The 25,293-nt window shown below is 37.9% G+C and overlaps 2 protein-coding genes across 4 annotated transcripts in view; one reads left to right on the forward strand and one right to left on the reverse strand.

The window, feature by feature from the left end:
• Window positions 1-159: 159 nt before the first annotated feature.
• On the forward strand, window positions 160-15,300 carry CENPL (centromere protein L). Of its 3 annotated transcripts, XM_082704439.1 has the most exons (6): window positions 188-615; window positions 1,346-1,456; window positions 4,383-4,559; window positions 7,397-7,648; window positions 11,082-11,624; window positions 14,019-15,300. In XM_082704439.1, exons 3-6 carry the CDS (start codon window positions 4,386-4,388, stop codon window positions 14,088-14,090), a joined length of 1,041 nt encoding a protein of 346 aa, XP_082560565.1. In that variant the 5' UTR covers window positions 188-615; window positions 1,346-1,456; window positions 4,383-4,385; the 3' UTR covers window positions 14,091-15,300. The 3 variants fall into 3 exon arrangements, with proteins under 3 accessions (XP_082560564.1, XP_082560565.1, XP_082560566.1); XM_082704438.1 differs by lacking the exon at window positions 1,346-1,456 and having other exon boundaries at window positions 160-615; XM_082704440.1 differs by lacking the exon at window positions 1,346-1,456 and having other exon boundaries at window positions 14,216-15,300.
• A 5,394-nt stretch (window positions 15,301-20,694) lies between these two features.
• KLHL20 (kelch like family member 20) overlaps window positions 20,695-25,293 on the reverse strand; it is a 68,329-nt gene continuing 63,730 nt past the window's right edge. The window contains exons 11-12 of the mRNA XM_082704425.1: window positions 24,549-24,655; window positions 20,695-22,292 (exon numbers count right to left, since the gene is read on the reverse strand). Coding sequence (XP_082560551.1) covers window positions 22,208-22,292; window positions 24,549-24,655 — 192 coding nt within the window. The 3' untranslated portion in view covers window positions 20,695-22,207. The remainder of the gene's footprint in view (window positions 22,293-24,548; window positions 24,656-25,293) is intronic.

Consider the following 25,293-nt stretch of genomic DNA (forward strand, 5'->3'; position numbering starts at 1 on the left):
AGAAAAATTCTGAAGACTGACGCAGCGCCGTTAGCCACGTTGAGGATTACGGTCAGGTCGCTCGACCTCAGTTAAAATGGCGACCGGAGTCGCTTCACTAACGTGTAATCCGTACCAGGGAGACTTCCGGCGTCCGGCCGCAGAGCGAGACGGGAAACTATTTTAAACTGAGGCGGCGGCTAAGCCTTGGGGTGCAGCTTCTCAAAGGCGGGATTTCAGAGCTAGCTGGGCCTCTGAAGGGCTCAAGTGGAGAGGGGAGAGTTGGGACCCGCTGCCCCTTATTCTTTCTCTTCTCTGGCAGAAGCCGACTCCGCAGGAGCGAGGGTCGCAGAGCTGGTGGCTGGGTCAGCGGAAATGCCCCTCCTGGGGTGAAGTCGCCGGACGTCTGAGGGAACAGTTTGTGTCCCTGGTGAACCGGTTATTGTGGAGCGAGAGGGAATTTGAAGGGGCCAAGGATTCCTTCCGAACTCTGTCTCAGCTGTTTTGGCGACTTTTTTTTTTTTTTTTTTTTTTAAACTTCATGGGGGGTTTAGTTTCTACCTAGTTTTGGAACCAGACTTGAAGAATGATTCGTGAAGCCGGAATGGGTGACAGCGTCATCACAGCATCTTATTGGTAAGACCCTTTGTCTTTGTCCAGGACCGGCAGTACACTTTACGTTTTGCCCGGCAGTGTGCTCGTTTTCTTTACAACACTTGTGTGCTTAGATGGCTGCATGCTGCGTGCTTGGCACTCGGATTTGGGTATTGGTGACAGTGTAAAAAGTGAATTAAGTCAGGGTCTACCACAGGAAAAACAATTAAGTTTTAACTGTATGTTATGAACTACAAGTGCAAGAAGAGCTGGTGATAACTCTGGATACCGGCCAGCTTCTGAGGACGTGAAACCTCCAGGATGGGTTGCATTTGGGAGGAGAGCAGCATTCTTAGTTGGCTGTAGGCTGAATAAAAAAGTCAGGGAGCAGAGGCGAACATGACAGGCACGAAGCGGGTAGTAGGGTAATGATCGCTCTAGGGCAGTGGTTCTTTTTTTTTTTTTTTAAGATTTTATTTATTTATTTGACAGAGATCACAAGGAGGCAGAGAGGCAGGCAGAGAGAGAGGAGGAAGCAGGCTCCCTGCTGAGCAAGAGCCTGATTTGGGGCTGGATCCCAGGACCCTGGGATCAGGACCTGAGCGGAAGGCAGAGGCTTTAACCCACTGAGCCACCCAGGTGCCCCTAGGGCAGTGGTTCTTAACCTTTGCAAAAATTGTCTGTGGGACCTTTCTTCTTGCCCTTCCTCCACCAAATACACATGCATACGACATTTTGCATACAACCTAGGGTTGTTGGATTTTGTCCATAGATCTTGGGCTGAGAACTCCTGGAGTAGAAAATGAACCTGAATAGTGCCAGATAATAAGATCACATAATGTGGTACCATGAAACTCAGAGAAGTTCTGACTTCATCTGAAAGGTGAGTGGGAATTGTTATGGGATCTCCAGCAAGGTAATGACAAGATAGAAGTAGGGTCTATGGATCACTGGTTATGGACTGGGGAAAAGGGTTAAGACTGGGACACTAAAATAATGAGTCAAGATATATTTTGAACCTCTAACTTATTGGGCAGGGCAAAATTGCCCATTATGGAGTGCAGAGTGAGAGGGCAAAATAGACGTTAAGTCATTTTCTGATCTTTCATGCGTGAACTAGGATATTTCACATTACCATAATATTAAATACTTAGGGGAAGGTTTTTCTCAAAACCTACTGTCTCAGTGCTAATAGTCTTTATCTCATCTAGACAGATGTTTTAAATCTTTTTTTGGAATTCATAGCATTTTTCTTTTAAGGAGTCAAATTCAGCAGGGCATCTTTTGCCTTGAAATTGATCTCTATTGAAAGGCAATGTGAAAGAGAGATAAGAGCACCCTTTCTGGCATTATACTGTCTGGGTTCAAATCCTGGTTCTTGTCTTCTTTACCTGTATGAGTTTGGCAAATTACTTAACTTCTTTGTCTTTTTGTCTGTCAGCTGCGAATATAATAAACCACCTCATGGGGTTTGAGGATTAAATGAGACAGAATTTGTTAGGGGCTTGGACAAGTACCTGGCACCTGATGAATACTCAATAAATGTTAGCCATTAATCCAAATAAAAATATGAGAGAAGCATTCTGTGTAGATGGGACTGATTAAAATCCCCCCTGTTTGTTTGTTTGTTTGTTTGTTTAAAGACAGATCACCAATGAGGGGTAGGTGTAGGGGCAGAGGGAGAGGGATAGTGAGAGAATCTCAAGCAGGCTCCATGCCCAGTGCAGAGCCCGAAACAGGGCTCAACCTATGACCCTGAGATCATGACCTGAGCCGAAATCAGGAGGCAGACTCTTAACTGACTGAGCCACCCAGGTGCTCTAAAACTGCCTTTTAAAGATGTAATTCAATATGCATTTAAAGGTAGAATGCTTTAAAGTAGCTGCTATTTAAGTTATGTGGTGTATGATGTTCCTTGGGTGTTATCTGAACATTTGAGAACTACATATTTAACCTGTGAAGTTTTGTACAAGATAGAGGGTGCCCTATTTTGACATAATGAAATTTAAATATAGTAATAAATACAAGTTTTCATTTTTTAAAAAGATTTTTATTTATTTGAGAGCATGCGCGAGTGCATCCGGAATCATGACTTGAGCCTAAGGCAGACTCTTAACCAACTGAGCCACCCAGGTTGCCCCTACAAGTTTTCATTTGTGAAAAACTTTTATCAAAGGGTAACTGTGCTAATACTTGGGGGTAATTATTGTTATTTTTATTTATTGTAATTTTTAAATCATAATTTCTTTTAATGAAAGTTATAATTTCAGAATTCTAGGAAATTCTTCTGTTCATTTAAATTAATACTTGTTAGGGGAGTTGGGGAGAGAGAGGATGGGTTAAGTAGGTGATGGGTATTAAGGAGGATACTTGCACGGGGTGTTATATATTAGTGATGAATCACCAAATTCTACTCCTGAAACTACTATTACACTGTATGTTAACTAATTGGAGTTTAAAGAAAAACTTGAAACTACAAAGCAAATAAAAAGACAATCCACAATATTTGCTAACAAAGCATACTCATCATTATATTAGGATAATTATACAAGAGACATAAAAAGCATGATTTCAGTCAAAGTATTTTTGTCTTTTTGGGAAGAGAAGAAATGCAAACCAAAAAAATTATATAAGGAAGTGTATGAATGTGGGCCAAAATGAGTGGTATAGATAAGATGATCTAGGAGAGCTATGTGGGATGGTATTTTATTAATCTCTAAACATTTTATGAAACATTATTAAGAGATTTTGTTAGACTCATCTAGAGGGTTTTTGGGCTTTTAAAAAATATTTACCCCCGAGACCTCATTCTATACACACACAGCCATGCTCCTATACACAGTACTTCCAGGAATGAGCTATTGATACAGACAGAAGCGTATAGTATACACTTCTGGGGAAAAAAGATTGATAAAACCCTACTACTTGGAAAGAGATCAAATTCAAGCATGGTCCTAAAGGAGGTGGAATGGAAAAAGGACACTTCAGATAAGGAACATAATTGATAGGCAAAAACATGAGGACAAGAATATGTTTACGCCTAGGAGGAGTAGGATAAGGGCAAGCTGTATTATGAGAGATCTTAAATAGCAAAAAGTAGCATTTTTCTCATCACTGTAAAGTTTTTTGCACAGGCGACTAATGATAAAGTGTCATTACTGAAGAGTGGATTACCCTTAGATATGGTCATAAGAACCTAGAAGTAGCTTTGGGAATGGATGACAGAGACTGTTGAAGGAAAAACTCGAAAGATTCTACTTAATGGCTACATGTTCAAGAGCCACTTTAAATGAATTTTAACATAGAAATTGACAAGAATTTGAAAATGGACCAGCTAATTTTGTGAGGAGAATGGGAGGGAGTTGAATGTAGTTTTGAACATTCTGTGTTTGAGGCATTGGTAAGATATTCTTTTTTTTTTTTTTTTTTAAGATTTTATTTATGTATTTGACAGAGAGAGACACAGCAAGAGAGGGAATACAAGCAGGGGGAGTGGGAGAGGGAGAAGCAGGCTTCCTGTCGAGCAGGGAGCCCGATATGGGGCTTGATGCCAGGACACTGGGATCGTGACCTGAGCCGAAGGCAGAGGCTTAACCCACTGAGCCACCCAGGCGCCCCTGGTAAGATATTCTTAAAAATAGTCTATAGCCAATGAAAACTTGGTTAAAAAGTCAAAACTGGGTGGGGGAGGAGGGCAGGGAGTGGAAGGGAAAGAAAGAACTTTATAGCAAGGAGAAGAATCAGTGAAGCTGTGAGCCTGAATTAACTTTTTAGTGTTCAGAGTTCTGGTTTTATTTCTTTTTATGTAGATCATGGATTCTTATGATACACGAGGATCGACTCCTAGGCACAGTGCATCCTCAAGGCTTAAAGATTATTTTATAGGTGCCACCCCTTTGCAGAAACGATTAGAATCAGTCAGGAAGCAGACTTCATTTATCCCAACGCCACCTCGAAGGAAAATTCCTCAGTGTTCACAATTACAGGTATGCCTTTTGTGTTCCTTCATGTTACTCAATAATTGAGAAAATCTGTGAGCAAAACGTTTTGACTTTTGTTACTTTTTTTTTTTTTTAAGATTTTATTTGTTTATGGGACGCCTGGGTGGCTCAGTGGATTGGGCCACCGCCTTCGGCTCGGGTCGTGATCTCAGGGTCCTGGGATCGAGTCCCTCGTTGGGCTCTCAGGTGGGGAGGGAGCCTGCTTCCCTCTCTCTCTCTGCCTGCCTCTCTGCCTACTTGTGATCTCTGTCAAATAAATAAATAAAACCTTTAAAAAGAAAAGATTTTATTTATTTATTTGACAGACAAGTAGGCAGAGAGGCAGGCAGAGACAGAGAGAGGAGGAAGCAGGCTTTATCCCAGGACCCTGGGCTCATGACCTGAGCCGAAGGCAGAGGCTTTAACCCACTGAGCCACCCAGGAGCCCCGACTTTTGTTACTTTTTAATAGTATTTTTTAGTATCTTTTTAATCTCTCAGGTAATAAAATGAGAAATAGCAAAAACAATTATTCACACTATCAGTACCACCTCTGTTATGTCTTTTAACTTCCTTTAATCTAGAGCATTTCCACAGTATTTCTGTATTTTTTATGACATTGACATTTTGAAGAATGTAGTTTCCTCCCTTTTCCTTTTTAAATTGAATATTCTTGATTTTGTATTTGTCTGATGTTTCCTCATGGTTAGATTGAAGCCACACATTGGCTGGAATGCAGCATAGAGGCTGTCGTGTCCTTGGGGAATAACATCTGGTAGCACAGAGGTGATGTCAGTTTTGATCATCCTGTCAACGTGTTGCTCAGTAATTACTGTTTTATTCATCTCTGCATCTAATAAGCAGTCTGGGAGACACTTTAGGATAATGTAAATATTCTGTTCCTCTCTAAATTTCCTCTCATACTTAACATCCATCGATAATATTTGCCTGATTCTGTCTTTATCTTTATGGTCACAGTATCATGATTTTCCAACTCCCATTTGCTGCATTATTTACCAACCAGCCTTTGGCATTCTATTGTAAACGCTTCTTATTTCTCCTCCACTTATTAATTTATTAGACTTAATTTTTGTTTTTCAAATTTTTCTAAATCATTACTAAATTATTTTGGTGTTTATATTGTCTCCAATTTATCTACAGCAACATTCTCTGTTTTGATTATTCATAAACAACTCTGAACATTTATAACATGAGTAATTTGTGATTTCACTGGAACAGGAAATAAAACCCTAGTCAGTGTGGGTTTGGTGTGTGGTTTTGAGGAACATAGCAAGGAGTCTGGCTGATCAGTCACCCACATCCTCCGTGGAGTCTTATTTTCTTCTCCATGTTGTATGCCTCATATCTCTTGAGATATGGGAAAATTTTTGCTTCTTTCTGAAAAGTTTCTTAAATTACTAGTGCTGGTAATGAAAGTGATGGTTCCTAACCATAAAATAGAAATTGTATATAAAGATTGGGACGTTCAATTCATTTCCTTATCACTGCGAAATAAGTAATTTCCCCATACCTCTTGATCATAACAAGAAAAAAGTTTATAGCTTTTTATACAAGTTTTATAAAAGTTTCCATGAACACTCTAGTCCGAAGAAATATTTTTATCAAGTAGACAACTGTAATGAAAGTTCCAAAAGATAGTAAGAGCTGTAAGACTGTCAGAAAGTGTGGATTTTATAGAAAATTTCAATTTAGGATCAAAGTAGGAACCTGTATGGGGATGTATGTGAAGACCCTCAATAATGCCATAGGGCCAATAGGAAGGAAGTGTTTTTGTTTTTGATGGTATCCGTGATTCTAATAGAGCATGGTAGAAATGCTCCGAAGTATCTTTTTATTTAATCTGCTGAATTTGACATTGTGTCGTAGAGTGGATTTACTGCCAAATATTTAAGAAAATTACATAATTAAAACTAATCAAATTAAATGTTCCAGGAATAGTTACTATTTTGAAAATCTATAATTTTAAATTTCTAAAGGTGAAATGTAAATGTTCATCCAATAAATATTTATTGAGCAGGTGTTCTAGAGGATAGAGATATAATGTCTAGTAAAATAGGCAAAATGCCTGTTCTTATCATACTCATGCTCTAGTAAGGAATCAAACAATAAAAATCCAGTAAACAGATCATGTCGTAGAGTAATAAATGCTGTGAAAAAAAAAAAAAAGCGGGTTAAGGAGATAGAAAGTGTGCTTGTTTCAGCAGCACATACACTAAAATTGGAACGATTGGGGCACCTGGGTGGCTCAGTGGGTTAGAGCCTCTGCCTTCGGCTCAGGTCGTGATCCCAAAGTCCTGGGATCAAGTCCCACATTGGGCTCTGCTCAGCAGGGAGCCTGCTTCCTCCTCTCTCTCTGCCTGCCTCTCTGCCTGATTGTGATCTCTGTCTGTCAAGTAAATAAATAAAAATCTTAAAAAAAAGTTGGAATGATACAGAAATTAGTATGGCCCCTGCACATGAATGCCGTGCAAATTCATGAAGCATTCCATATTAAAAAAAAAAAGCGTCTGTAAAGTGACAAAATTGGAGTGAGACAAAATTAGATAGGGTGGCCTCTTGAGTGACATTGGACAGACCTGAGTGAAGGAACGGAACATGCCATATGAACGCATGTGGGAAGAATATTCCAAAGTGAAGATACAGCAAATGAAAAGGCTTGTTAGAGATCTTCAGAGTCCTGCAAACTCTGTTTTGGCTGGAGTGTAAAGATTAGGTACCCAGTAATGGATTGGTATTAAATATTTAAAATACTGTGATTAAGAATTAGGAAATATTAGTAAATGAGAATTTAAACTTCTTTTGTCTTGATTTTTTTTTCTGTAGGAAGATAATGATCCTCAAAAAGTTGCATTCCTTCTGCATAAACAATGGACTTTATATAGTTTAACTCCCCTGTATAAATTTTCCTATACTAATCTCAAAGAGTATTCTAGACTTCTGAGTGCATTTATTGCTGCTGAGAAGCAAAAAGGTCTTGCTGTGGAAGTGGGAGAAGACTTCAACATCAAAGTGACTTTCTCCACTCTCCTAGGAATGAAAGGAACACAAAGAGACTCTGAAGCCTTTCTTGTCCAGGTATGTTATATAATCAGTCTTTGCTTCCCAGGGGGAAAGAATCTGCACTGTCCTGGTTTAGAAATTGTGGTATTTTCTTACATTTAAAAAAAAAAAACTTAAGCTTGTGATTTATAACCTATCTTACTTCTCGTTTGACCAAATTACAGTAATTAGATATGGCCAACTTGAGTTTTTTTCCAATTACATTATAGTCATGTTTATCATAAAATACATAAAAATATAAAGAAAATTGAAAACCACAGTTTAACATTTTGGTATACATCTGACAGTAGACGATCCAAGTAAGCCTCTATTTATTAAAAAATTGAGTCAATACTTTTCAAAGTAGAAAGCATCAGGCCCAGATGGATTCACTGGTGAATTCTGCCAAACATTTAAGGAAGGAATTATTTCAGTTCTTTATAGTCTCTACAGTCTCTTCAGAGAATAGAATGAGATTAACTCATTCTGTGGGGCCAGCATTACCCAATACTAAAACTACATGAAGATTACTAAAACTATAGGTCAGTATCTCTCATGAACATAGATACGTCTGTGTGGCTATCTGGATCTATTAAAATTTGGATTACATTGCCCACACCTTTGCATATGGCCTTTTTAAAAAAAAAAATTAATAATAATATTATAATTACTCATGTCATTAAGAATACTACATGTTTGTAAGGAAACCTGCATAAATCTGGACTAAATTCCTAGAAGTGGAATTTTAGCAAAAAAAAAAGTGTATGTATATGCATATATAAGATATGTATATACATATATAATCTATCATCATATATTGTAATGTATCATGCCAAGTTACTCTTAGAAATGTAACGTTCTGGGACGCGTGGGTGGCTTTACTGGGTCTTACTCTGTCTTCGGCTCGAGTTATGATTCCAGGGTCCTGGGATTGAGCCCCGCGTCGGGCTCTCTGCTCAGCGGGGAGCCTGCTCCCCCCTCTCTCTCTGCTCCTGCCTCTCTGCCTACTTGTGATCTCTGTCTGTCAAGTAAATAATAAATAAAATCTTAAAAAAAAAAAAATGTAACGTTCCTGTGTGTAGTATTTAAAATAGTAGGACTATCTTTGGATTGATTAAGAAACTGGATTTATTATTCATGCTTGCTACTTCTGTTTCTTGAGTGAACTCATCTTAGTCATTATAAATTAAATTCTGAAATAGTCAAAAAGGCCTAATTTTGCTTATTTGTGTAGATCAGGGGTCAGCAAACTATGGCCTACAGGCCAAATCTGACATGTTACTTGTTTTTGGTTTTGTTGCTGTGTTTGTAAATAAGGTTTTGTTGGAACAGTGCTCCTCTCATTGTTTACATACTGTCTGCGGCTGCTTTTGTGCTCCAACAGCACGTTTGTGTATTTGCTACAGAGACAATATGTCTTGCAAAGCCTAAAATATTTACTATCCTACTTCTACAGAAAAAATTTGCTAACCCCTGCTGTAGGTCACGATATTGACAAGGATCTTCAAGATTCTTAGGATTAGGTTTAGCTGCATAAAATCGAAAGCCTAAATAACTGTGAATGAAATGTCTGTCTTGAGGTTTAATAGATAGAGCCTTATTTGTCTTACAAAAAAAGTGGAGGTAAGGTGTTCAAAGCTGGCATATCCTTTATGAATGAATAATCTAGGCTCCTTCTGCCTTCTCTCTCATCCTTGGTGCATGGCTTCTCTCCGTAAGGTTGCGTGTAGTCTGACTTGGCTCCTGAAACTCTAAATATTGTCTGCAAGTTCCAGGCAGGAAGTAAGAGGGCAAAGAGAGTGCCTGCCACTGAGTAAACCTTTAATGAGATTCTGAGACCCAAAACTTCTCTTTACATCCCAGTTGGAAGGCAGACTAGGAATTTTTTCTTTTTTTTAGTGGGTACTTTGCCACTTCATTAAAAGGACAATTTTATTGTGGAAGGAAAAGTAGGTACCAGGTAGATAGTTAGCAGTCTTTGTCAAATGCCCAGAGAAGGGATGTGATTAGCATGTCAACAGGCAAATATTCTTTCAGGAATAGACATGATCTCTTGGAGCTGTTAGTAGAGTGTCCTAATAGTGACCGAAGTAAATCTCATTTCTTCCTAGTGTTATAGAACTTTTAGGTTATGAAAGTGTGGTAGACCTATCTGGGCTTCAAAGCTTTTGGGCCTCTTACACTCTCTTGAACAAGAAGGAGAAATATGCTAAAAGTAGTTGTTAAAATGATTATCTCTAAAAGGATAGGAAACTGGGCTGTGATTTTCACTTTATCCTGGTCAGACTTTAAAACTATGAGTATCTGGAAGGTACATTTGTCCTGTATTTTAGAGATTTGAAGTTTGTAATGTTAGTCTGCCGGGAAACATAATCAGGATTCTAAAAAATCTGAATGGATTGGCACAATGGGTCAAATTGAAAGAGATTAAAATTTTAATAGGAGTAAATATACCGCCTCTCTATATTAGGGGAGGTTTACTTTTTTTTTTTTTAAAGGTTTATTTACTTTAGAGAGCACACAAGCAGGGGGAGCGGCAGAGGGGAAAGGAAGAGAGTCTCAAGCAGTCTCCTTGCTGAACACTGATGTGGGGCTCATTCTCAGGACCCTGAGATCATGATCTGAGCCGAAATCGAGAGTTGTCTGCTTAACTGACTGAGCCACCCTGGTGCCCTAAGATTTACATATTCATGGTAAAAATGAATAGGGATAATTTATATAAAGCTGTCAACTAAAAATGAGAACACTACTGAATCTAAGATTATATTAATAGTAGTAAAATCTAGGTTAAAGATGGTAACAGTACTTTAATCAGATCCTTTTGAAGTGGTTATATTCACTTATGAATGACTCCCATGCCGAAGAATTTCAGAGTGACCAGGATAACGTGTATGTCACAGGAGGAATAGTTGAAGAAACTAGAGATGTTGAACTTGACATTACATATGATACAGATCATCAAATATTTGACTGTAGAAGAGAAATTAGATTTGATTTGTTCTACATGCACATAAGGAAGAAAACAGGACCTACGGATGGAAACTGTGGGCCTAACCAGTGAAAGAACATTTTTAAGTTGATAGAGCTGCCTTGGGAAATCCTGAATTCTTCCATTACGGAAGAATTCAAGCACGTTGGATTTGGTGACTTTTTATAGTCCCTTCTGAAGTTGAGATTTTGAGATTTTTTTTTTTCAGGATAGTGTACTTGGTTACACTATATTGGCATTCCATATTTTGCATTTTGGCTGCACCAAGATCTTGCCTCCATATACCATGTCCTAATAAGAATATTAGGAGGAATGTCAGTTAACTTGATAAAGCCTAATGATGATTAGGGAGATTATTTCCTTTGTGTTTTTTTGGCAAGCAGTACAACATATCTTATTTTTAAATGTACTAATTTTGAGAAGATGTAATTTGGAGTAAGTGTACTTTTGAATTTAATGAACCTTTTTTTTTCTTTGTAGATTCTGTCAAAATCTCAATTGCCATCTGAGAACAGAGAACATAAAGTGTTGTGGACTGGTTGGTTCTGCTGTATATTTGGAGACAGTCTTCTAGAGACTGTTTCAGAAGATTTCACCTGTGTACCCTTATTCCTTGCAAATGGAGCAGAGACAAATACAGCCATAGTAGGAACGTGGTTTCAGAAAACTTTCGATTGTTATTTCAGTCCCTTAGCAATCAATGCTTTTAATCTTTCCTGGATGGCTGCTATGTGGACTGCATGCAAAATGGACCAATATATGGCTGCTACCGAATTTCTTTGGTCTGTACCCTGTAGCCCTCAAAGTCTGGACATTTCTTACGCCATACATCCAGAGGATGCAAAAGCTTTGTGGGACAGTGTCCACAAAACCCCTGGGGAAGTTACTCAGGAAGAAGTTGACTTATTTATGGACTGCCTTTATTCACATTTCCATAGGCATTTCAAAATTCATTTATCAGCCACAAGATTGGTCCGTGTTTCTACATCTGTAGCTTCAGCACATACTGATGGAAAAATAAAGGTTAGTTTGAACAAATCTAGTTAAGTAATTTTCCTTATTACGTAGCTTTTAAAATGTATGCATTTGCTACATTGAAGAAACACATTTGAATGCTAATTCGAGACAATAGGATATTTTATGCTTTATAAACAATTTACTACAAAGTCTTCAGTCTCTAGATATAGCTTTATAATGGGAGAATACTATATGCTGTGAGCTACAGACTTTGGTAATAATAAGAATTATTCTGTAGTAATTTTGAAATATTAAAAATTGTTTTGTCAAACTTGGAAATAATTATCGGAGCAACAGAGGATTTTCTGTGTGAGAACAGAAAATTGTAGCCAGATATACATAACTAAGATGTTATCTAGGCTTTTCTCTCCCTAGGAAGGAAATAATTGACATTGTTTTACTCTCCATGAAATACTTAATAGAGGAAATATCAGAAATAAACTGATAGTAGGCACCTAAATCTAATAAAATATATTAATGTATTTAAAATGTTTTAAAATGTAGCCATAGTAAACAGTGAATATTGAGCTTGTGACTGTGCTAGGAGTTTAATACATCTTAATTTTAATCTTTAGAACAACCCTGTAGTAGGTGTTTTTATCCACATTTTATTTTTAAAACAAGGGAACAGGCCAAGTTAAGTGAGAGTGATACCAGCAGAATAGCTTAGTCAGAGAAGGAGTCAGAATTTGAATGCTTATCTCTTAGGTTCCAAAAAGCTCATACTCTATATAAACACTGTATTAGTGTTTTTCTAATTGAAGGTCCTATTGCAATAGTAAGTTGGAAAATAATTTTGATGGGAAGAGACCAGCTTTAAAAAACAAAAGAAAGATATGTAATAGAAAATATAAAAATGACTGTATCATATATAGTAAGGATATATACATTGCTTGTACTGGGTCATGACGTTAAGTTTATTTCATGGTTTTCAATGAAACATTTGAAAGATTATACCATACCTTGTTTAATTTGGTATTATAAAAGGAAAATAATTCCATTTTAGCACCTCAGAATTCAGTGTTCATGAAGTCCTTGTGTATTTAAGATTTTGTGGTCATATGCCCACTCTATAAAAACTGCTTCATATAATGTATTATTATGAATATAAAGATGGTTCTTAAACACATTGATTTTATCTGGTCTATACTACATCTGAGATCCTTTTTTTTTTAAATTTTATTTATTTTAGAGATAGAGCAAGTGAGTGAGAGGGGAGAGCAAAGAGAGAGGGATAAGCAGACTCCATGCTGAGTGTGGAGCCCAATATAGGTAGGGTTTGACGCCAGGCTCGATCCCACAACCCCGAGATCATGACCTGAGCCAAAATCAAGTCAGATGCTTGATTTGACCCCACTAAGAGTGGGGTCTCTCTGCCCCACCCAGGCACCCCACTAAGAGCCTCTCTTAATGATTTAAGATGGTGACTGGCGGGGCGCCTGGGTGGCTCAGTGGTTTAAGCCTCTGCCTTTGGCTCGGGTCATGATCTCAGCGTCCTGGGATCGAGCCCCGCATCGGGCTCTCTGCTCAGCGGGGAGCCTGCTTCCCCCTGCCTCTCTGCCTACTTGTGACCTCTCTCTGTCTATCAAATAGATAAAAAACAAACAAACAAACAAACAAAAACTTAAGATGGTGACTGGCTCCTACCTTCATATAATGACATGGTAATAGCTAATACTTAAACATTTTTTTTTTGATAGTGAACTTTTATTAAGCAGTAATGGTGCCAGGCATTACAAAGCATTTTGTATATACCATCTCATTCAGTTTTTCACAACAACCTATTGAGATATATTGTGAAGAGGAAGCTAGCACAGAGGATTAGTAGGTTCCCTAAGATCAAATAGCTAATAAGTGGAGTTTGAATTTGAGCCCAGTCATCTGAGCTTATGCCTTTAACTGCAACAGTGTACTGCCTCTCAAAAGTTTGAAATTAGTGTATTAACCAGGTTTCTGCTATCTGCTTAGTTTCTACAAGGTACTTTTGGAATCATATATCCCTTTGAAAAGAAGGAAGGTATGGAACCTCTTTGTAGAAAATGTACATACTTATTTTGCATAGAAATCCAAGGGGTTCAGAGATACCCCCTTCCTCTCCTTATTCCTTATATACATAGTTAGCCCATCTGTGGAAATCAGAAAAAATTAAGAATTTTAGTTATTTCTAAGCACCACTGACTAATAGTTGTGTATTTATTAAAGTTACTAGTCTTCATTAAATAGATCAAAATTTATTTGACTTAGAGCAGCAGTGGTTTGGGTTCATCTTAGCTTCCAGATGTGGAATTTAAACCTGGAATATTTATCAAATATCAAACTGCTTTGTTTTAATTCTGATTTTAAGTATCTGTGTTTTTGTGTGTGTGTGTGTTTTGTTTTTTGTTTTTTTTTTTTTTTCAGATTCTGTGTCATAAATACCTTATTGGAGTCTTGGCATATTTGACAGAACTGGCAATTTTTCAAATTGATTGAAGTCTTGTGGGAGCCATAAATGATGGATTATATGCTTTTTTCTCACTGATTATTTGCCTAATTGCTATTCTGAGAGGCCCCGCAGGAGAAATAAGCATCTGTCTCTGCATCTGTTTTCCTCTCAGTGCCTTTGGAATTGCCCAGACGGAATGGAATTCAAGAAGGATCTAGAAGAAAAAAGAAGGTGGTAGTGAATGAATCACAGCCAGGTGCTCCATAATAGTCATGATCTGGGATGCCAGTGTCTAGAAAATGCTGAGTTGTTATTATCTTGGACCATCTTTCTAAAAAATATGTAATGTTTATTACATCAAATTTTTAGGATTCAAATGAGGTATCTCTAATATTATTTCTGATTTGGATCTTTAAAGCCGTCAGTTCCTTTTAAGCATTTTAGAATTGGATCCAAAGAGAATTTCTAAAGACATTTTCTTAGTATCATTTCACTGTAGAAAGCTGGCAGTTAAAATCTCCAAAGGAAACTGGAGATTAACATACACTTTTTAAAGCCACTAATATGTTTCTGTTTTTAATACTGTTCAATTCTTATTGCAATGTTGAATTAAATATTTACTTTTAAAATGAAGCAGTGTGTATCAGTGTCTTGGTGACAGGTCTTTAATGTCTCAAGAACAAGAATTGTAGTCTTTTTCTCTAGCACAAATGTTACAAGCCAACAATCATATGGAATCAGAGGCAACCATGAGTCTCTTGCGGGTAGAAATTATCTTAACTTTCATGTCCCTAATCTTGTTTTAGCACAGTACTTAGTAAATATCTGCAGGTTAAGTGAACGCATTTTAACCAGCTCTTCTGTTTTATAGATGCAAACTATGAATTCGAGCAACCTGGGAGACTTGCCCAACTTGCTATATCTATGTCTCTAAATTTTAATTTATTGAGCATAGGAAGATTTTGTTTTACTTTGCAAATGATGTTTTTTAAAATTTGTTTGAAAGAAAGTAACTTTAATAGGCTGTCATTCTAAAAACAAAGGTTAACTTCTGGATTGGGGTATTATTTCACATATACCATGAATAGCAGGGACAGTGGAAAAAGCATGGGCTTTGGAGTCAGACAGTCATTTTCATTTAACTAATATTAAGCTCCTATGTTGTACTTGAAATTGTATTGAGCAACAGGGGTATAGCAATGAAGACAGAAAATATCCGTCATGTGGAAATTATATTCTAGTGGAGGAAGGTAAAAATAATTTCAGTTGAGATAAATGTTATAAAGAAAATAAGGCAGTACATTACGGAAAGGGGTGACTTTTTATACTGTTGTCCAAGGTCTCTCTGCGGAAGTGACATTTTTTTTTTTTTTTAAAGATTTATTTATTTATTTGACAGAGAGAGATTACAAGCAGGCAGAGAGGCAGGCAGAGAGAGAGGAGGAAGCAGGCTCCCTGCTGAGCAGAGAGCCCGATGCGGGACTCGATCCCAGGACCCTGAGATCATGACCTGAGCCGAAGGCAGCGGCTTAACCCACTGAGCCACCCAGGCTCCCCCGGAAGTGACATTTGAGCTGAGTCCTGAGTGGTGAGAGGGAACCAGCTGTGGGAAGGTGTGTGGAAGAATGTGCTAGGCAGGTGAAATGGCAAGAGCACAGGCCTTGAGATGGCTTAGAACTTGGCTCATTTGAGGAACAAAGGAAGTCTGTGTGTGTCTTGAGCAGAGTAAGGGTGGAGTAGAAGTAGATGAAAGTGAAGAAATTGTGCAGCAGAGACTTATTCCATTGACTATGTCTTCCAATTTTTGACTTGGCATGTGGCTGTCTAGAATAAAGATGAGTTTTTCTGGCCTTTCTCAGAGCTAAGTGTAGTCCTATGACTTAAGTTCCGACCCATGGTCTATAAATGGAAGGATCCTGTAGAGCCTCCAGGAAATCTTCCTTAAAAAACAGTGGGCATGTACCCTTTGCCTTTTAACTATTCTTCCATCTTTTCTGCTTGGAACATCTATAATGACTATAGGTGACTAGAATTCTAGCCATTTTTTGTGGTCATGGGGATGCAGGTTAGATCATAGGGGTGGTGGAGCATGGTCTGAAAAGAGTTTGTGCTTCAGGGACTTTTTTTTTTAGATATTATTTATTTATTTGACAGACAGAGATCACAAGTAGGCAGAGGCAGGCAGAGAGAGAGAGGAGGAAGCAGGCTCCCCGCTGAGCAGAGAGCCCAATGCAAGGCTTGATCCCAGGACTCTGGGATCATGACCCGAGCCGAAGGTAGAGGCTTTAACCCACTGAGCCACCCAGGCGCCCTGCTTCAGGGACTTCTTAAATCTGAACCCCATTGCCACCCCTGGGTAGTCTTCCTCTAGACTTATGTGTCGGGGAAGTAAACTTTTTTTTCCTAAGAGAGGGAGGGTTGTAGGGGCAGGGGGGTAGAGAGAGTGAGTCTTAAGCAGTCTCTGCCTCCAGCATGGAGCCCGACACAGGACTTGATCTCACAACCATGAGACCATGATGTGAGCTGAAGGCAAGGGTCTGTGCTTAAGCGACAGCCACCCACTGCCCCAGGGAAGTAAACTTTTATCTTGTATAAGCTGTTGCTATTTTGGGTCTCTTGCTCAGAGCCAAACCTAATCCTGATAGAAAGGGGCAGTATCTACATCATCTAAGTTTTCGTACATACTGTGAAGAAATTGGATTTTATTCTAAATGCAATGGGAAACCATTGAAGTTTTAAGCAGGAGAGTAATATTACCTAACATATGTTTTGTAAGTTAGGGAGAATGAGTTATAGGTGGACAAGAGTGAAACGAAAAACAGTTAAAAGATTGTTTGAAATGGTACAACTGCTACGGAGAAATTAATATCTAGAAAAATTATGTGGGATTTACCCTTTAACCAGCAGTCCCACTTCTAGCATTCTATCCCCAAAACTCACTGGCAAAACATAAATGAAGACGTACAAGGCTATCTATTGCAATAGTATTTGTAATAGCAAGACTGAAAAAAATCCAAATGCCTATCAAAGGGGGATTGTTTGAATAAATTATGGTGTAGCTGCACAGTGAATTACCACTATCTGACTATAAAAAGTTTTGAGGAAGATAATCTGATACTGCCATGGAGTGATCTTGATCTCTTAAGAGGCATTGTTGGAAGAGTATGCGGACAATGTATATACAGTATGCTCTCTTTTATAGAAGAAATGGGTAAAATATGAGTTTGTGTGTATTTCCTTTATGTTTCCAAAAAACAATGGAAGGATAAATCAAAAACAAATAATAATGTTACTTATTAGGGGGAAGGAAGAAACTGGGTAGAGGGAGCAGGAATGAAATTTAAAACTTACTTGATTGTTCCTTGTTTAGAGTTTAGAACCATGTAGGTGTTATATATAGTTAGAAACAAAATTGGATCGGGTGCCTGGGTGGCTCAGTGGGTTAAGCCGCTGCCTTCGGCTCAGGTCATGATCTCAGGGTCCTGGGATCGAGTCCCGCATCGGGCTCTCTGCTCAGTGGGAAGCCTGCTTCCCTTCCTCTCTCTCTGCCTGCCTCTCTGCCCACTTGTGATCTCTCTCTGTCAAATAAATAAATAAAATCTTTAAAAAAAAAAAAAGAAACAAAATTGGATCAAAAAGAAAAAGTAATCCTTAAAAACTGAAAATAAATAAACCTAACTATATTTAATTCATGTCATAATCACCAAAGAATTATTTTTAGTATTTTTAAATCCTAGTATTTTGACTTTATATTGTTAGCTATATCTTAGGAAAAGAAGAGCAGCAAAGGAATTTAAGCTGTACTCAGTTACCTTGTTATGAATAATATTGGTATTTTTTTATCATTGTTTGTAATAAGATAAAACATAACAATGTTATGAACCAAGATTTTGAGCATAAAAGATACACAATTTTAAAGTAAAGTAAGCTCAGTAGAAACTCTGTAATGTTAAATTTGAATTGGAGATACCAGGGTGAACTCATTTATTTTCAAAATGTCAAAGTTTTTAATTTTGATTAAGTCCAGCTTATCAATTATTTTATTTCTCATGCCTTTGGTGTTGTGTCTAAGAAGTCATTTCTTAATCTGAGGTCCCAAAGGGTTACTCTTGTGTTCTTCTAATGATCTTATAACTTGAGCTTTTAATTTAGGTCTGTTATCCAGAATTTTGAGATTTTATGTATGGGGTGAGGTAAGCATTCAGTTTCATCATTTTGCATCTTCATTCATTCTTATCATTCATTTGTTCTAGTACCATTTATTAAAAAGACTTGTTTTCCCGTGTCACCTCTGTCACCTTTCTTAAAAATCATTTGGCCAGAGGTGCTTATTCCTGGACTCTCAACTCTGTTTCATTGATGTTAGTCTTTATGCCAGTACCACACTGTCTTGATTAGTGTAGCTTTGTAGTACATTTTGAAATCAGGGAGTATGAGTCTTCCAACTTTTCCTTTTTTTTTTAAGATTGTTTTGGTTATTCTGGGTCTTTGGTATTTCCAAAGAATCTTAGCATCAGCTGGTCAATTTTGAAACAGTTAGCTGGGATTTTGATAGTGGTTGTGTTCAATCTATAGATAAATTTGGGGAGTACTGCCGTTATAATGGTATTAAGTCTAATATCTAGTCTATGAGCATGGGATATTTTCCCATTTATTTCAAGACTTCCTTCAGCAGCATTTTAGAGTTTTCAGCATACAAGTATTGCACTTTTTTTTGTTAAATTTATTCCTAAGTATTTATTTCATGCTATTGAGAATGGCAAATTTTTTTTTTTCATATCAGTGAAAATTATTCTGGATAGGTCAGTAGCCAGGGAGTTTCAAAGTAGAACTCCATGTCCATCCATACTCGATAATGACAGTAAGATAATTTTATGTGTTTTCTGTTTTTGAAGAGAACACCTTTTTAAAATATGCTTACACTTTTACACATTTGGAATTGCTTCCTTAATTTCATTTTTGGATTGTTGTGAGTATATATTGCTCTTATATCCTGTGATCTTGCTGAACTTGTTTATTCTAGTAATTTTTTCAGTGAATTTCTTAGGATTTTCTGTATGCAAGACTAAATGATATTTGTGAATAAAAAGTTTTACTTAATTTCAATCTGGATGCCTTTTCTTTCTTTTCCTTGCCGAACTGCCTTGGCTAGAATTTCCACCACAATGGCAGATAGAAGTGGTGAGAAGGTAGTTTTATATTGTTCCTGATCTTAGTATATATTTCACTGTTAAATATGATGTTAGCTGTAGGTTTCTCATACATGCCCTTTGTCAGGTTAAAGCAGTTCTCTTCCTAATTTGTTGATGGTTTTTATTATGCATCTGTGTTGGTTCTTGTCAAATTATTTTCCTGCACTATTGAGGTAATTCATTTTTTTTTTTTTACTTAAAGCTACACATTTCGCTTCCAGTTTCCAGTTCCTCATAGGAGGATAGCCCTGTGTCCCAACAAATAAAAAGTTGAAGAGATGGAAAAATCAACATCTCTTCTTGGATCCGTAAGAGGGGAGGACATAGGGTAAACTGCTGTCCCCTACATTGGAGAGTAGTATAAAGAACAATGAATGGATTTGGAATCGGGATATGGATATGAGGTTCAGTTTCTAACATGTCCTCAACTTTCTAGGCTTCAATTTACTAATTTATAAAATGAAGTGGACTGCCAACCCAACCCAATTCTGAGCTCTCTTCAGTTGTGGAAATCACTAGGCAAATGTTCTTTATAGCAGTGACACTATATAATAGGTACATTTTCTCAATAATAAAACTGGACCACTTTCAGTGGGGGGAAAAAATAACCCTTTAGGCTCCAGTGAACACTTTGGTCAGTATTGTAGTTCCTGGGTCTCTGCTATTGAACCACTGCCATGTGAATTGTTCCTATAAAATACATGCAATAGTAGAATCTTGGGAAGTAAGTGAGTTTTATCTTGAAGTCTGACTTAATGAGGCAGCATTCTAAGGATCTTATGAAGTGCTTGTATATTTTTAATGTTACATACCAGATTTACTTGAAGTCTGTTAGTACATTTAATTCTAGGCCATGTTTCAAGTGGGGGTGTAGTGGCAGTGTGGCACAGAGAAATGGAGTGGGAGTTGGGGGAACTGATTTTTAATGTTGGTCCTATCACTGACTATATTTACTCTTAGGAAGGACATCTTTGGTTTTCAGGCTTAGAGCAAAGAAATGGATGGGTATGGACCAGATGATTGTTAAGAGTCCTTCTAGCCCCAAATTGTATGGTTCTAAGTGCTACACCAAAAATAAGTTTAGAGGTTAGGTTATATAGTACTATTAAAATACATAAGTTCATAATTCCAGCTGGCAGCCCCTTTATTCCTTCAGGTTGAAAGTACCTGAAACTTTACATAAAGGACATAAAATTGGTATAGAAACTAAACAGCAGGGGTGCCTGGGTGGCTCAGTGGGTTAAAGCCTCTGCCTTCCGCTCAGGTCGTGATCCCAGCGTCCTTGGATGGAGCCCCACATCGGGCTCTCTGCTCAGCGGGGAGCCTGCTTTCTCCTCTCTCTCTCTGCCTGCCTCTCTGCCTACTTGTGATCTCTGTCAAATAAATAAATAAAATCTTTAAAAAAAAAAAAAGAAACTAAACAGCAAAGACACAAGCACCAAAAAACATCAGCCCCCAATTTTTTTATGGTAAGTACTACCTTTATTTAAAAAAGTTATACATGCTAGAAAAAAGCATAAATGATACATGTAAACAACTGTTTACCAAATACTTTTTTTCCTTGTAAAGGTGCAAATGATCTTTAAATGTAAACACAAAAGTTGCCAAACATTTTTGTAGTAGGGGGAGGGAGAAGGAGAAGGTTATTCCTTTTGGTTGTGGTTAAAGTCTTATTCAAAGATCTTCCTGCAAAATACATTGGAAAAAAAATTGGTCTATGAACACAATGAGAAAACTTTGACCACTGAAATTTGTATCATTTTTTTCCTTAAAAATTTTAACTTTTCACCAGAAAGTGCAATTTGAAAGTAGTAACAGTGGCTTTACAGATGAGGATAATGATATATAATTTGTATAAAAGAACCAAGATTTTATTAATAAAATGCCTCAATTTCACACTCATTAGCATGTATTATTACATGAACTGAAGAATTCATTCCCTTGGAGGCTGTGATTACAGGTAAGCCTCAGCTTCAGCAGGCCTGAGCGTCAAGTGTAAATTGCATAACAGTATTCACTGCTGGGGAGAGGATATTTCTCCCTGCTGGTCCTTAGTAGCAATAAGGAAACAAGAAGGAAAGTTGTTTCAGTCAGTAATATTTCTGAGCAAAAACTTTTGCAGAGTAGCACATGATTCTATTGGAGGATTCTCAAGACAGCATATAAGAAGGGTATACTGTTTCAATAGAGGCACTGAGCAGAGCTCTAGAGCTAGCAGAAGTTCTATGAAAATATTATGAAAAAAGAGTAAATACAGTGGAAAACAAGTTCATATGGAAGGAAACAAGATGCAAACTTGCACTGATGAAAACTTTAGTGTCTGAGTCCTGCTTTTATCTACTTACTATTCCTTTTGAATTGTACTATTTAAAATGAGTGTTTCTTTCTTCTTCTTCTTCTTCTTTTTTTTTTTTTTTTTTTGTAGATTTTCAAGTCTTCTGGTGCTTACTGTAAGCATGATGGCTAAACAATGCCCGTGGCATACCTATCTTTATCACTGGTAGTCCTTGAAAGTTGAGGAGTCGTGTGGATGGAGTGCCTGAAAATAACCAGATCATGTAGAGCCCTTCTCCCTTTATTAGTATTTTCAGACTTAATGTCTTAAAAATAAACTTTTGCTCCTTGGAATTTTTTTTTTCTTTTCCTTTTTTTTTTTTTTTGTCCTTTTTTAGTGGGAGGAAGGCTAAACCCAAAGCAAAACAAAACGAAACAATGACAAAAAACCCAACAACAAAAAACCCATGATAAATTAAAACCAAAAATAAATATTCTGCACAGAGTTGAGAATTTTTGTGCAAAGATGGCATCTTGCAGTTGAAGTACTTTCATTGTATTTGTATTTCCATATGTTGAGGCACCGGCAACGAATAAAATTTGTTCTAATGTTTTCTTGAGCTATACAAAGCTCCAAAGTCAAAAGTCAAAGCTCTCCAGAATACAGAGAAGCATGTACACGACTGTCTTCTAGATGTTCACCATATATGGGATTCACAATGTGTCATTTTAATAACTCCTACACCACCCCCCAGCCGACGGTAATTCATCCCGCCATATAACCTGCAAAGAAAGAAAATCAGATTTCAAAGTGGGAAAAGCACTGTTTCTTCTGTAACTTAGATGTTAATAAAACACATGTTTTTATCATAACTAGTATTTTTAGGTTCATACATCTCTTCCAAAGATTAGGACCTGGAATTGAGCAATGGCAAGTAACAGAATTACGTCAGACATTGGGTGAAAAGGTCTCGTTTCTAGGATACTGTTTCAAGAATAAAAGAGCATTGTATCCACATTTTGCATAATGACCTTATACCTTTACACCCTAAACTGACTTTTAACAATTACATAGACTCATATCCTACATTTTTGTCTAGTTTTGACCACAGCTATCTTATTTCCCTACTCACATTTCCGTCAGCCTAAACACTGATAACTTATTTTTATCCTTAAATATCTTATATGTATTCTACAAACCTCCTCCTTTATGGAACAAACCTGGCTATGAGTAAATAAAGTCAGCCATCTAGGTTTTTTTTTTCTTTTTGTAGATTTTATATATTCATTTGACAGAGAGACACAGAGGACAAACGGGGAGCAGCAGAGGGAGAGGGAGAAGCAGGCTCCCCGTAAGCAGGGAGCCCGATTTGGAGCTTGATCTCAGGATCCTGAGGTCATTCAAAGTTAAAAGATTTACATGGAAAAGAATATTAGAGCCTCTGTCCGCTGTAAGGTTAAACTGGTTTAAGTTTGGGATATGTAACTACAAAAATTTAGATCGTAATTCTCAACAGATGATCCTTAAGAATTTCATAAATATTACTCGGTCACATATTACTAATTCTATTTAGTGACAGCTACAGAGAGATAGGTCCTTATGTAGGATCATGGTGATTAAGAAGCAAAAGTAAATCTGGTAATCTTCCCAAAGATCTAAACACTGAAAGCTGAATATGCAAGAAAATATGCCACAAGAGGGAGGCTCCTCTTCAGGAAAAGCTCCCATTATCTCTCTCTCCCTCACCTCTATTAGGTTTGGCTAAAATGTTACCTTTGCAGTCAGGACTGCCTAGGCCACATTTTAAAAGAAACTCATCCCTGGACAGCCCCACTCCCTTGGCTCTTCCCCATAGTGGTTCTACCCCCTGACACTGTACTTGTTAGTCTCCTTACTAGAACATCCGAGCCAGGAGAGCAGGGAATTTTGGTTTTGTTCACTGTTGTATCCCTGATGTCTAGAACACTCAGTACACCTTTACTTAACAAGGTTGTGAAAATGTGATGTAGTAGAAGCCAAAAGTGTACAACGACTGACTTGTAGTCTGACTTCAGTGCTATGGTCAAGTCATACAGAGCCATGAGAGAAAGGCAGAAGAATCCAAAGAATGTCATTTAAACATCTGTAAAAGTGTGGCTTTCCCAGACACGAAGAGTACTTTTTAAAGTATTTTATTTATTTATTTGAGAGAGAGCATGCGTGGGTGGAAGGGGGAAGGGCAGAGCAGAGAGAGAAACAGGCTCCCAGCTGAACACAGAGCCTGAGGAGGGGCTCAGTCCCAGGACCCCGAGATCATGACCTGAGCCGAAGGCAGACACTTCATCAACTGAGCCACCCAGGTGCCCCGAAATAAGCTATTTAAGAAAAAAGTAAGGGGTGCCTGGGTGGCTCAGTTGGTTAAGCATCTGCCTTCAGCTCAGGTCACGATCCCGGGAGCTCAGGTCATGATCCCGGGATCGAGCCCTACATCAGGCTCCCTGCTCAGCAGGGAGTCTGCTTCTCCCTCTGCCCCTGACTCCCCTCATGTTCTCTCTCTCTCTCGCTCGCTCAGTCCTTCTGTTTCTCTCTCAAATAAACAAAATCTTTAAAAAATAAATGAGTAAAAAATAAAAATAAAGTAACTGTAGTTTGTTTTTTCTTGGGCATAAAGCTGCCCAGAAAAACACCAAAAAAATTGTGACAGATTAGAGGCAAGAGATCTAAGTTCTATCACTAACTTGCCTCATTTTATTTCTCAGTGCCTTACTTACCTCAGTGGAACATGATGGGGCTAGAGAGGAAATTATTTTGTTTCTGTGTTTTCCATCTCCACTATAAAACTGAACAGTTACCAAAGGGAAGAGGTTGTAAAACGTCAGTCACTTCAGAGCAATGAAGTCACAATAAGCCATCAAATATGGGTAAATTGGAGCTCTCTCATGAGCTATAAGAGCACTTCTCAATGTACGGACCATCCCCATTTGGATGGTCATGCGGACCTTATGCCCATGATTTTCATCTCAGCACTGAGGTGCTCTGCAATGTAGCGTAAAGGTTACCTCCATGTATTGGCATCAGGATCAAACACTTCAATGGTCTTCAAGTATGTGGTGCCATCGAAGCCGCCTACAGCCATGAGCTGTCCATTCACTACGGCCAGGCCAACCTACAGGACCAAAACACAGCGGCTGCTGAAGATGCCAGAGAATCACTTGGAAAATCTGGACTAGTTTCTAGATAAATCTTCCTAACAAAAGAGAATTCTTTATGACCTTGCATTCTGGTTTACTTGGACACAGAGAAAAAAGTAACGACAAAAATCTGTTACATCATGGGAACAATAAAGTTATACATACAATTAGAATATTTTTACAGTCAAAAACATAAATTTCTTAAATTTTTGGAAAAGCATCACTGGGAGTGGGCAAGAACTTCCAAACTGCTCTCACTTCTTCTGGTATTTGCCTATTCTAACCCACCAGCTAAACTGCCACTAAAATTCTGTTTAAATTACAGATCTAACCACGCTGTCACTCTCCTCTAAAAACTTTCTAGGTCTCCCTACTGCCCTCCAGAAATCCACACTTGCCCACATTTTAGCCTCACTGCCTTAGGTACCCACCACTGCAAGAATACTGATTCAACAGCTAGTCCCAGGAAGACCACGTTCTTCATGCCGCCATACTTTGTACATGTAGTTCCCTGGCTGGTGTCTTCTTTCCTTCTTCTGGAAAATCTTATTTTTCTTTCATGGCCTAGCCTACATGAGACTTTCTCTGGTAAGTCTTTTCAGTGCCCCCAAAC

Source organism: Mustela nivalis (genome assembly GCF_964662115.1).
Source record: "Mustela nivalis genome assembly, chromosome: 16".
In the NCBI taxonomy this organism is placed as follows: Eukaryota; Metazoa; Chordata; class Mammalia; order Carnivora; family Mustelidae; genus Mustela; species Mustela nivalis.

Excerpts from the sequence above, each read along its gene's own strand:
- CENPL (XM_082704438.1), top strand. The coding sequence starts at position 4,386 with ATGGATTCTTATGATACACGAGGATCGACTCCTAGGCACAGTGCATCC. Across the intron at positions 4,560-7,396 it reads CTCAGTGTTCACAATTACAG|GAAGATAATGATCCTCAAAA; the intron begins GTATGCCTTTTG and ends TTTTTTCTGTAG. Across the intron at positions 11,625-14,018 it reads ATACTGATGGAAAAATAAAG|ATTCTGTGTCATAAATACCT; the intron begins GTTAGTTTGAAC and ends TTTTTTTTTCAG.